Here is a 13,749-nt window from a genome sequence, read left to right as displayed (position 1 = left end):
TAAAATGATGATGGTGTAGATGAACAGAGAGAGAAATCTGTTGAAGTGTACTTGGGACTGAATGCAGCCCAAGTATATGACTGGTACAAAAAAAAACAAAAACAACAGTGGAAATATGTCAAGTGATTTATTTACTAACTTTTTACTTTTCTTTTCTGTTTTTTTTTTTCTTTTCTTTTCTTTTGCAATAACAGAAACATTATTAACATGAGTTTTAGTACCCATAACCTAGGGGACCCCAGTTCAATTCCGACCCGATTCCAATAACCAAAAACAAATATTCTGCAAAACTATTGAAAAGTTCCCGAAAACAATAAAAAAGAATGTGAAATATATAAATAAATAAAATAAGAAAAATTTTAAAAAAACCCCAAATATATTGACCTTTTGTACAAGGTCAGAGTTCCAAACATAGGACCTTATGCATGCAGTGGTGACCCCTGCATGGGATCATAACTTGTAACATGAGGTCATAATTTTAAAATATAAAATCATGACTTTATATAAGGTCATAACTGTAAAAACAAGGTTATGACTTTATAAACGAGGTCATAACTTTATGATTGAGATTATGACTTCAGACATCATAACCTTATATAGGAGGTCATAGCTGCAAAAACGAGCTTATGACTTCAAAACAAAGTCATAACCTGGCAAAGATCATAATGACCTCATATATGAGGTCACAGCTCCAAAAATTGTGGTCGTGACCATTGGAATCCAAATGTGTTTGTTTAGCCAGTTGTTGTGTGAAGATAGCTATGAAATCTCACATGAAAAGGTTGTGGCCTTTGTAGTAAAGGTTGTTTGCCAACATAACATGGCAGTCCCGGTCTAGGATGAATGTTGCTGTAATTTAGCCCCAGGAGACCAGGACTGCCATGTTATGTTGGCAAACAATCTTTGCTCCAAAGTAATGTTGCTGAATATCTCAGGTTGTGAGATTTAAAAATAGTCATTTTCTAGTTGTGACCTTCGGTCAAGAGTTTGCATTAATTTAGCTGATAGCTGTGGTTAGAGTGTCAGGTTCACAACCATGAGGTTGTGAGTTCGATTTCCAGACTGGGCTGTGTGTTGTGGTCTTGAGCAAGACACTTCATTTTATGTTGCTCCAGTTCACTGAGTTGCGACGTCACTGGTGCCAAAATGTATCGGCCCCTTTGCCTCTCCCTTGGATAACATCAGTCGTGTGGAGAGGTGGAGGCTGGTATGCATGGACAACCGCTGGTCTTCCATAAGCAACCTTGCCCAGACTTGTGCCTCGGAGGGGAACTTTCTAGATGCAATCCCATGGTCATTCATGACCGAAGGAGGGTCTTTAAGATGAAATCTTAACCTAACCCTTTAGCACTCAGATTACCCTGTCAAATGTAATCCTTATTTATTCAGATGGTTTTCAATTAATCCTGGATTATCTCATAGCTTTGAGATTTCAATGACGTGATTGTTCATTTTAGAATGACATTGTAGGGGAAGTATAAGAGGCCTGATATGGCCAGTTTGAACTTGAGACAGGTAGAATATTGGGGCTGGATATGGCTGGTTTATATGCAAAAGGGATAAAACCAGTGGGGTCCTATATCTAAACAGAACTGTGATGTCACAAATACACCAGTAATGTCATAAATATAAACACCCTTGTGATGTCATAAATTTTTTAAAAAACATCAAAGAAGTAGGCTATATGTGGTTACATAATCTGCTAGAAACAACAGCCAAATCACATCTGAAATCACACACTGTCTTTATTTCGTGGTGGCAACGGCAAGGAACGAGAAGGTGAGGACTGGCCGGGGAATAGGTGCGTGGAGGCGGAATGGAAGGTGCGAGAAGACATGGGAATTAGTGGGGTTCATGCCTTTGCCATTTAAAACTATAAAAGATCTTGTGACCCAGACAGTAACTCTGAAGCAAAGCGAGATATCCATTTTTGTTTAGTTTAGGCAGAAATGGGGCCAGACTGAAAGGGGTATGATCTTACTACAAATAGGTCTATACTGCATCAACACACACACACATATCTATATATACACATACACACAAACATACACTCATTTGTGTCTCTTCCTTTTTTAAAATTTTTTGTAGGTTTTGTTTCTTCATTTTTTTTTCCTGAAATATAAAATTTACATCCGGAAGATTCCGAAGTTGGTTGGCATGACTGGAGAGTTGAGAGCTGCACTTAGGCTGAGACCAATTACGGTTCGAGTGTCCACTGGATCTATCACACCATCGTCCCAGAGTCTGGAATGCAGAATGGTTGGAATATGAGAGAGAAAGTAACAGAAATGCAAAATGGGAATGAAAGGAAAAAAGATTTGACATAAATATATCATCTCCATCATCATGTTCCTGGTGTGTTCGATGCCGGCGTCAGGTAGAAAGCACCATTCAAGTGTTGGGCCTCACGAAGGCAATGACAGATGACCGAGTCCTTTGGCCAAATGCTGTGCTTGGGAAGACCCATCAAGCCAAGTGAAATCATAGTCATGGCAGATACTGGTGTCACACAAATGGCACCTGTGCAGGTGACACGTAAAAGCACCCGGTAAAGTGGTTGGTGTTAAGAAGGGCACCCAGCCATAGAAACCATGCCAAATCAGACTGTACCTGTTTCTTGCAACAGGTACATCTGAAGCAAAATCTCTTCAGGGGCCCTTAAAAAACCCTTGTGGATCCCCAATTTACTATTTTGCTGCGTGGACCCCCAAAAATCTTACATGGACCCGCAGGAATCATATGGATCCTGGCTGAGAACCACTGGTCAACCAAATCCACTCACAAGGCTTTGGCCGACCTGGGGCTATAGTAGAAGACACCTGCCCAAGATGTCACGTAGTGGGACTGAACCTGGAACCATCCACAAATCCACGCATGCACCAATACAAACTTACGAAGACACTTTGGACACTCAAACGGTTAAAACCAGACAAAGGAAACAAAACTGGAACGGTCAGTTGCAGCCAAAGATCAGAGAAGGAGATGAAGACCGTCTCACCTTGCGCTGGAAAAGTAAGGGCTGCCCTCAGCTTCATATTTTTGAATCACAGGTGCTTTCAGGGCCTCTTCTTCTTCTGTTGACCACTGGAGAAGGGTTTTGTTGAGGGTTTTTTTTTGTTTTTTTTTTAAAAATAAAATAAAACAGAAAAAAGGAAAATGAAATGAAGAAAACTTAAGGGCTGGTTGCAGTTCAACACACACACACACTGTGTTGTAGTAGTATTGCTCAAATACAGGGACCAATACTACTACTACTACTGCAGTTACTACAACCACCACAATTACTACTACTACCACTACTGCTACTACAACCACCACTACTACTGCTGCTGCTACTACTACTACTACTACTACAACCACCACCACCACCACTACTACTGCTGCTGCTGCTACTACTACCACTACAACCACCACTGCTACTACTACTACTACTACAACCACCGCTGCTACTACTACTACTACTACAACCACCGCTGCTACTACTACTATAGCCACCACCACTACTACTACTGCTGCTACTACTACTATTACTACAACCACCACCACCACCACCACCACTACTACTACTACTACAGCTGCTGCTTGATCGTAACGCATTTGATCATAAGTCTGCAGCACAGATCCCACCCACACACCCTCACTTAGGTGGGGTCAGGGTCCACAGGTTAGCGACTTCCATGGCCACCCGCCAGCAGTGGAAAGCCAATAGACGAAGGTCTAAACTGCACTCACCTCTTTGCCCTCCCGCTTCTTCTGTTCTCTTGTAATCTGTGCCAGGACGTTGGCGGCTTGTTCTCCTCCCATCACCGAGATGCGGGCGTTGGGCCACATGTAGAGGAAACGAGGGCTGTAAAAGAAGAGGCCGGAGGGGGGGGGGAGTGATTAGACATCATCATCATTATAATCGTTATCACCGCCATCATCATCATCATCATTGTCACCATCATTATCATCATCATCATAATAATCACCACTATCATTATCATCCCCACCACCATCATCATCACAATCCTCATCATTGTCATCATCATCATCATCATCACTTTCCTCCTCCTCATCAATCAGCATCACAGCCAGTGACTTTATAATCACAAACATCATCATCATCACTCAACCCCCCCCCCACCAAGCCACCCAACTTCAAGGGCCATGAAGATTTAAAGGAGCAGAGCAGGACCCATATTTTTATTGGTGCCTGGAAGACAAACAGCAAAGACAAAACCTTGGCAGGATTTGAACTCAGAACGTCGGGAGACAAAAAGCTACATAGAACCACACCTACCTGAGAAACCACTACATCTTTTAAGCCCTTATATTCCCTATCTGAGGCCCTGCCCATCATCCTTTAACGTTTGTCTTCCATGCTGGCATCAGTTGGGCAAACCAGAGAGCTGCACCCTACTCCAAGGGTCTGTCGAGCAGTGATAGGGGACAAGCACACACATGCCATGGGCTTCTTTCAGTTTCTGTCAACCAAATCCACTCACAAGGCTTTGGTCGGCCCAAGGCTATAGTAGAAGACACTTGCCCAAGGTGCCACGCAGTGGACTGAACCGGGAACCATGTGGTTGGTAAGCAAGCTACTTACCACACAGCCACTCCTGTGCCTATATATATATATATATATATATACGATGGGCTTCTTTCAGTTTCCATCTACCAAATCCACTCACAAGGCTTTGGTCAGCCCAAGGCTATAGTAGAAGACACTTGCCCAAGGTGCCATGCAGTGGGACTGAACCCAGAACCACATGGTTTGGAAGCAAGCTTCTTACCACACAGCCACACCTGCAGAGGATTAAAAGATACAAAACAGTACATTTCTTTTGGTGTTTACCTGTAAGCTCGTCCACACATTCCATAATTTCCTGCGCCATAACTGCCGCCAATTATAACAGTAATTTTGGGTACTTTGGCACAGGCGACTGCTGTTACCATCTTGGCACCGTTTTTGGCAATTCCTCCAATCTCTGCTTCACGGCCGACCATGAAACCTTGCGGGAAGAAAGAAATATATAAATAAACAAAAAAAGTATATAACAATACAAAAATATAAGACAAAAGTAACAAAAATTTCTAATAGAGAAAGCTTGCTTCCCAACCACAAGGTTCCAGGTTCAGTCCCACTGCAGGGCACCTTGGGCAAATGTCTTCCAGCAAGCTTCTTACCACACAGCCACTCCTGCGGATTGTTTATTTTTAGAATGGCATTGTAGGGTAGGTTTGAGATGCTGGATCTGGCCAGTTTGGACATAAAACAAAATATTTGGGCTGAATGCAGTCAATTTAAATGCTAAAGAGATCACTCATTAACAATCGGATTATTCTGCCAAATGTAATGTTTATTTATTCATACGGTTTTCAATTAATTATGCATTATCTCATTAATTTGATTGATAATTTTTCTAGAATGACATTGTAAGAGGCTGGATGTGGTCAGTTTGAACACAAAACAAGAGGAATATTTCGGCCAGATATGGCTAGTTTAAATGCCAAAGGGTTGAAAACTGTAGGGAGTTTGTTGAGGGGAGATTTGGCCATTACAGTTAGCATGGGAGCCAGACATTAAACGATGATGATGATGTGTTAGAACCAAAGGATCAATTGCAGAGCCCTACCTGGGCAGGTGTAGTGACTGTGTGTTTGGATTGTTGAAAGAGATAAAAGGGTGTTTGTGTCCCCATTTAAGATTGTCCCCAAGGTCTCACTCTGTTCATGGAAGACAGTGCATGCCTAGTGTGGGGATATCTCTCTGGGTTCTGTGGGTAGAATTAAGGGTAGAATGAGGGTATCTGTGCATGTGAAAGACCCCTTACCTGTGATATTCTGTAAGAACAAGAGTGGGATACCTCTCTGGCAGCAGAGCTCAATGAAATGTGTTGCCTGAAATATAATTCAAGAAAATTAATTAATTAACTATTTCTATGTATTAATTGATAGGTGCTTTCTCTAGGTCCCAGCCATTGTATGCCCCGGCCTCTTTCAGGTGTCTTGTGGTTCACCTTAGTGGAGGGATTCCCAACAGTGTGGCAATGGGATCCAACATTTTTTTTCTTTTAGTGGGACATGGAATTGCAAAAAACATTTTTACACAGCAAATATATTCCATCTGTACATTTCCCATAGATTTTTCTGGAAAGTTAGAGTAGGGCCCTGGGGAAAAATAGGTTGCGAAACACTGCCTTAGTGCCTTGCTGGGTTTGAACTCAGAACCTCTAGGTAACTGCACAGCAGTAACTAATGTTTTTATCCACTAGGCGCAGGCATGGCAGTGTGGTGAGAAGCTTATTATTAGACTGTAGCCATGCTGGAGCACCACCTAGTGTTGTGGGAGACAACCACAGACACAAAGACACACACACATATATACAACGTTGCCAGTGCCACCTGACTGGCTCCCGTGCTGGTGGCACATAAAAAGCATCCACTACACTCTTGGCGTGGTTGGCGTTGGGAAGGGCATCCAGCTGTAGAAACCATGCCAGATCAGATTGGAGCCTGGTGCAGCTTTCTGTCTTGCCAGTTCCCAGTCAAACCGTCCAACCCATGCCAGCATGGGCAACGGATGTTAAATGATGATGATGAAAGACAAGATTTGTAGATTTACTTTAAACGTTGCAAGTTAATGACTTGCCCCCGTCTGATGAGATTGCATTTTATTTTAATAACCATCACTAGTTTAATTATATATATAATAAAATTACAACTACAGGTAAAATTTAATATGGTAATCACGTTACCTCACTAGCCCCCTTCAGTGCCCAGGGCCCTCTTGGGGGGAAGTATCACCCACGTTGAAAATCTCTGCTCTAAAACAAGGAAAAGACTAGAGAAAATCACCCCAACCCCACCCTGAAACGAAAAAGGGAGGTGGTTTAGGGTGGATGGCAGGAACAGGGCAGAAGTTTTTAAAACTTACCTTTAGGGCTGATTCTGAAAAAAGGACTCCATTATTTCCAAGGATTCCAACTGGATAACCCCAGATACGTGCAAAACCTGTGGAAATATGTTTATATAGGTATATATAAATATGTGTGTGTGTGTGTATCCACCCATATGTCTGTCTGTCTATCTATCTATCTATGTGTGTGTGTGTGTGTGTATGTATATATATATATATGTGTGTGTGTTGCTTGATAAGCTGGGACCAGCGTCATACATGGTCAGCATGTGTAGATCAGAATATTGACCACGTGAATTACAATGAAAAAATATGAGAACGATATGGTATACAACATTTTTTTGTGCAGGGGTTCCTTGAGACACGTAACTTATTTTAAGGGTTACGTAAGGGTAAAGAGGTTGAGAAACGCAGGGTCTGGATGTTGGATTTCATACAAGACAACAAAGATTCTCAAAATGCTTCCACAGTTGTCTCCCTTGCAATGGACAATGCTGATGTCAGCACAGAATTTAGAAATGAAGCATTTACCGTTCTGCTGAGAGGGAACCTTGAAATGACTGGTGGTGCTTTTGAACACCAATTGGCTAAAACGAGAAAGGTTCTCCATGGCAAAGAGTGAATATGACCGTTGTATACATCCAAAGATGTCCCAAACATATTTGGACTGATCTAAATGCTTGTTTGTTCACAACATTGTTTCTGTGCAACCACTACGAGATATACACACACAAAGCACAAAGCACTTGTGCAGGTTCCACATAAAAAAAAGCCCTGATGCCATGTAAAAAGCACCCAGTACACTTTGTGGTTGGCGTTAGGAAGGGCATCCAGCTGTAGAAATCATGCCAGAACAGACAACTGGAGTCTGGAGCAGCTCCCAGGCTTGGCAGCTTTGGTCAAACTGTCCAACCCATGCCAGCACGGAAAACGGACGTTAACCCTTTTCTTACCATATTTCTGTCAGTCTATGCTGCCTTTGTTTCAATTAATTTTTAATAAAGTGAAGAATTTGGTAAAATAACTTTCTTATTATTAAGCAAGCTGGGCTCTGGAACAAATTAACATAAAATTTTGATGGAAGATTATAATTTAGATGACTTTAAAAACAGTAAGTTTGTGTCAGAGAACCTGAGGTGGTCTCAGGTGGGTTCGTATCAAAAAGGTTAAATGATAAGGACACACACACACACATAACTGTCAAAGACAGTTACGTAAGAAGCCATTCTTACCAGAGGGAAACAAAGAAACAGACACAGATGTTTCCACTTACCAGTGACAATGGAATCACCATACATGGACTTGAACTCATCGAACCTACTTCCATCCACTGTTCTGGCAATCACCTGTAGAATTATGGCAAGGAAAGAGAGACTTTGGTTAGTGAGGAACAACAATATTCTAGAAGATAACACACACACACGTGTGTGTGTGTGTGTGTTGGACTGCTGAACTCTACACGTTTTTTCATTCTCTCTCTCTTTATCTCCTCTTCTTTCTTTCTGTCGAAGAGCTTAGGCTCAAAACATAAAAGAGCTTACCATTTTTCCCAAGTGTCAAACTAATAACCTTAGTACAAATTAAAAAAAACAACCAGGTTACGCACCTCTCTGACATCAAAACTCTTCTTCAAATTACTACCCACAAGTCCGTAGAGTTCGTCAGCCGGATGGACAGGCTCCTCTACCTCAGTGATGGTCACCTGGAAGAGAAAGATGGACAGGCATCATTAGCTCTCTGGCTCTTGTCAAACCATCCCATCCCACCCATGCCAGTGTGGAAAACAGGCATTAAATGACCATGATGATGATGATGACCATGATGATGAAAATATAAACCTCTTACTACACCAGGGGTTTTCAAATCGTGGTCCGCAAGGACAAGACAGGGGGTCCGTGGACAGCAAATACTTTTTATGGGCAATTTGATTTTATATATGTTTTTTAATCGAAATCTTTTAATTGACAATAAACCTATTTGTTAAATACTGTTAAATAAATAAATGTAAAAATGTTATTTTAAGCAAATATTTATGTATAAATTTCATAAGCGTTTATAAGGGGGTCCCTAAGGTAAAGCCTGAAGCATAAAGGGGTCCGCAAGTCAAAAAATTTGAAAACCCCTGGACTACACAACCATGCCTGCATGTATGGTCAGTCAAGCTGACGAAAATAACAACAACAGCAATAACAAAACAATGACATCAACAGCAGATAAGAATAACAAAAAGAACAAACAGTTCGATATACGTACATTAGGCTTCTTCACGTAATTCAAGTTGGAGACAATCCGGCGAGCAATGTGTAGGGCATGGCCATCATCTTGGGCATAGTGGTCAGTCACACCAGACTTTCTGAAAGAAGATCAGATCAGATAAATTAATTGCTGGTCAGAACATTGTATTTTAAGGTTCCAACCCTAATATTCTGCCAAGTATATTAAAAGCTTATCAACAGCAATAATGGACACATGAGATAATGTAGTCCAAGGTACACTACGCCCGAATAAGAGATGGGACGGTCATGGCTAGAACATCTCTGATCATAAAACTATTGGACCAAGACTGACCTGGGGCTAAACAACAACAGCAATAATGCAGGATACATCAGATAATGTAGTCCAAGGTACACTATGCCTGAAAAGAAGATGGGATGGTTATCGTTGAAACATCTTTGGTCATAGGTCTGCTGGATCAGGATTGACCGGGGGCTAAACAACAAAGATGGGAACATTAGATAATGTAGTCCTAGATACACTATGCCTCAATAAAAGACGGGATGGTCACAGCTGAAACATCTTTGATCACAGGTCTACCAGATCAGGACTGACCTCGGGTTAAACAACAACATTAAAAGGACACATTTCATAATGTATTCCTAGATACATTATGTGTCAATAAAAGATGGGATGGTCATAGTTGGAGCATCTTTGGTCATAGGTCTGCTGGATCGAGACTGACCTGGGGGCGAAACAACAACCTGCTTCTCCCCATGCCCTCCACCACCAAAAACCCGTGTCACTCTCGTGAAAGGACTTACCCACAATGCAAATCTGCTCCACCCAGGTTTTCTGCGGAGACTTCCTCTCCCGTGGCCGCTTTCACCTGGGGAAATAAAAATGGTTTCACAATAAAAGAGTTTAAATGAAACAAGACAGGTGTGGTTAAGGTGTTGCTTCCGTAAACATGTGGTTCTGGGTTCAATATCACTGCGTGGCACCTTGGGCAGGTGTCTTCTAATACGGTGTCAGATTGACTTGATCAATGCCTTGTAAGGGGACTGTAGAGGTGTGGCTGTGTGGTAGGAAGTTCACTTCCCAGGCACATGGTTCCGGGTTCAGTCCCACTGTGTGGCACATTGGGAAAGTGTCCTCTCCTATAACCTTGAGCCAACCAAAGCCTTGTGAGTGGACTTGGTAGATGGAAACTGAAAGAATCCCACAATATATATATATATATATATATATATATATATAATCATTTAACGTCTGTTGTCCATGCTGGCATGGGTTGGACAGTTTGACTAGGGCTGGGAAACTGGAAGGCTGCACCAGGCTCCAGTCTGATTTGGCATGGTTTCTATGACTGGATGCCCTTCCTAACGCCAACCACTCTGAGAGGGTAATGGATGCTATTATGTGCCAAAGGCTTTGGTCATTGCCTCCATGAGGCCCAAAGCTTGAAAGGAATTGAAAAGAATGAAATATTGAATATTAAAGGATTAGTATACTTTCTTGCATTTTAGCAATCTTCAAGGTCCCATGTTGTGACAGGAATGTTTCAACTGTCAGTTGAAACATTCCGTGTACAATGGTGATACTTACCAAGGGTGGGCCAGCCAAAAATATTGTGCCCTGTTTACGCACAATGACGCTCTCATCAGCCATGGCGGGGACGTAGGCACCCCCAGCCGTACAGCTTCCCAGGACTATGGCAATCTGCGAAGGAAAACAGAGACAATTAAGGAGGGAGGACTGGTAGTAGTAGCAGCAGCAGCAGTAGTAGTAGTAGTAGTAGTAGTAGTAGTAGTAGAGGTAGTAGTAATGATTTCAATCACCCATCTTGCATGGGTCATTTCTCAGACAGGTCACAGCTGTCCCAGCTTTTCCCAAATTCGTTGGCCACAGTTGTCCCAATGATTTCAAATTTTGGCACAAGGCCTGCAATTTTAAAAACATTTGCTTTGCAGTTTTCACTAAGAGTCTCTTGGAGGATAATGTAGTCCTAGATACACTTATGTCTGAATAAAAGATGGGATGGTCACGGCTGGAACGTCTTTGATCATACCTCTGCTGGATCAGGACTGACCTGGGGTGAAACAATAACAAGGAAGAGCACACAAGCTGACGTAGTCCTAGATACACTATGTCTGAATAAAAGACAGGATGGTCACAGTAGTAACGTTTTTGATCATAGGTCCTACTGGATCAGGACTGAACTAGGGTTGAATAACAACAACAACAACAACAACCACAATGCTAAGTTGATATGAAACTGGAAATACCTGTGGAATTCCTAGTGAAGACATGTTGGCTTGGTTGAAGAAGATCCGCCCGAAATGGTCTCGGTCTGGAAACACATTGGCCTGACGAGGGAGGTTGGCACCACCGGAATCCACTGTCAAATTACAAACACACAAGCAAATATTATTATTATTATTATTATTATTATTATTGAGTGAGGAAGTGGTGCATACCATCGAAGTGACACTGGGGTACAAATATACGAAGCCCAGTATACCCATCAGGACTACCCGTCTGATAAGGGTACACCAGGCACATGCATCACAACCATACGTGCGCGACATGGTGATCTCATATCAAGATAAACAGCGCATGACCTCGCAGGTGGGGCCCAGTTAGAATATTCTTGAGGTCGAGTAGCCCATCCTGAGAGGTTAAAGATGGATGAGAATTAATTCTGTGATGCAATCATTCTATTTATTGTTCCAGTCCGAAGTTGAATTCCAACTGTTGGTCAATTTGTCCCAAAGTTCTTATCTCGACATAAAATTAAAGAAGCGAATGTCATTTATCTCCCCTTTGATATCTGACGTCATCTGATGCATGTGTCTGGTGTACCCTAATCAGACGGGTAGTCATGATGGGTACATTGGGCTTTGTATATTTGTACCCCAGCATCACTTTGATGGCATGCACTCCTCTCTCACTCAATAATGATGATAATAATGATAAAAATAATAATAATAATAATAATAATAATAACAATATTAATAATAATAATAATAAATAAGTGGATGCATTGACTAAATGCTGACATACCTAGGTATATGCAGGGCAGGCGATTCTGTTGTGCTATCTCTTGTGCTCGGACATGTTTCTTCACTGTAATGGGGTAATACGAGCCGCCTTTCACTGTGGGGTCATTGGCAACAATCATGCACTCGACACTTTGAAGAAAGAAAGAGAGAGAGAAAGGATGAGACTTTGAGAGAGAGAGAGAGAGGGGGGGTAGCAGAAAAAAGTGAGATTTTAATCCTTTAATATTTAAACCAGCCATATCCGGCTGAAATATTCAGTTTTATGTTCAAACTGGCCAGATCTGGCCTGTCACATCCACCCTACAATGTCATTCTAAAAATGAACAATCACATCATCGAAATCTCAAACCGATGAGATAATGCATGATTAATTCAAAATAAACAATTATTCAAGGCGGTGCCCCAGCATGGCCACAGGCTTCTTTCAGTTTCTATCTACTAAATCCACTCGCAAGGCTTTGGTCAGCCTGAGGCTATAGTAGAAGATACTTGCCCAAGGTGCCACGCAGTGGGACTGAACCCGGGAACCATGTGGTTGAGAAGCAAGCGTCTTACCACACAGCCACACCAGCACCTATGTATGTGTGTGTGTATATATATATAAGTACATAAATGCATGTTGTATAGTTGGATGGATATATATATAAAATATACACATACATACCCCAATCTCATACATACAGATATACATACATTAAGATGCACACACAATAATACTCTCAAATACACACACCTTACACAAATATTCATATACACAAGCTTCACGCACACACAGACCAGAGAAATCAACAAGTAGAACGTTTGATCACACCACATTACTCCATGTGCACAGCCCCAATAACAGAAAGTACACCACCACTACCACCACGTTACACTACCAATACCTACCCAGAGACACGTCCTATGCCACAGATGATGCCACCAGCTGGGACCTCTTCATTGCCATACAGTTCATAGCCGGCCAACTGCGACAGTTCCAGGAATGGAGACCTGTGGATATATAGATATATACATATATTTATGGATACCAAAACACAAGGATAAGAAAGCAGACTTCTTTATTGAATTTCAACACACTGAAGCCTGGCGGCAAAACACAAATATGTATATCATCATCATCATCATCATAACTTAACGTCTGCTTTCCATGCTGGCATGGGTTAGACAATTTAACTGATGACTGGCAAGCTGAGGGGGATGCACCAGGCTCCAATCTGATCTGGCAGAGTTTCTACAGCTGGATGCCCTTTCTAACGCCAACCACTCCAAGAGTGTAGCAGGTGCTTTTTACGTGCCACTGGCACAGGAGCCAGTCAGGGGGTATTGGCATGGGCCATGTTCGGAGAACAATTGGTTTAGGAAGTAGTTTGAAATAAATATCCTTACCCAGAGTCTAGCAATGTGTTGATACGGTCTCTGGGGAGCATCTTTCCACGAGATGTCTGTCGTAATCTGGCCTTCTCTCCACCACCTGCAACCGAATAATGGAGTAAGAGAAAAACGAATAGTAGGTTGAGTTTACCTAGGTTTAAATACGTTCTCAGTGAGGTCTAAGGAACCTCTTAACAG

The 13,749-nt window shown here is 42.0% G+C and overlaps 1 protein-coding gene across 1 annotated transcript in view; it reads right to left on the bottom strand.

Annotated features, from left to right (window-relative positions):
- Positions 1 to 1,995: 1,995 nt before the first annotated feature.
- LOC106867520 (methylcrotonoyl-CoA carboxylase beta chain, mitochondrial) overlaps positions 1,996 to 13,749 on the bottom strand; it is a gene marked incomplete at its 5' end in the record, with an annotated part of 12,820 nt that continues 1,066 nt past the window's right edge. Inside the window, 15 exons of the mRNA XM_014912415.2 lie at positions 1,996 to 2,244; positions 2,999 to 3,084; positions 3,733 to 3,847; positions 4,838 to 4,994; positions 5,817 to 5,883; positions 6,920 to 6,996; positions 8,175 to 8,247; positions 8,508 to 8,603; positions 9,155 to 9,254; positions 9,940 to 10,004; positions 10,724 to 10,837; positions 11,404 to 11,516; positions 12,182 to 12,309; positions 13,069 to 13,170; positions 13,567 to 13,651. Of these exons, the coding sequence (XP_014767901.2) occupies positions 2,127 to 2,244; positions 2,999 to 3,084; positions 3,733 to 3,847; positions 4,838 to 4,994; positions 5,817 to 5,883; positions 6,920 to 6,996; positions 8,175 to 8,247; positions 8,508 to 8,603; positions 9,155 to 9,254; positions 9,940 to 10,004; positions 10,724 to 10,837; positions 11,404 to 11,516; positions 12,182 to 12,309; positions 13,069 to 13,170; positions 13,567 to 13,651 (1,496 nt within the window). The remainder of the gene's footprint in view (positions 2,245 to 2,998; positions 3,085 to 3,732; positions 3,848 to 4,837; positions 4,995 to 5,816; positions 5,884 to 6,919; positions 6,997 to 8,174; positions 8,248 to 8,507; positions 8,604 to 9,154; positions 9,255 to 9,939; positions 10,005 to 10,723; positions 10,838 to 11,403; positions 11,517 to 12,181; positions 12,310 to 13,068; positions 13,171 to 13,566; positions 13,652 to 13,749) is intronic.

The sequence above is a fragment of the Octopus bimaculoides genome, chromosome 28 (genome assembly GCF_001194135.2).
Source record: "Octopus bimaculoides isolate UCB-OBI-ISO-001 chromosome 28, ASM119413v2, whole genome shotgun sequence".
Taxonomy (NCBI): Eukaryota; Metazoa; Mollusca; class Cephalopoda; order Octopoda; family Octopodidae; genus Octopus; species Octopus bimaculoides.
The sequence above is the reverse complement of the archived record's forward strand: the minus strand, read 5'-3'. Positions and strand labels throughout refer to the sequence as shown.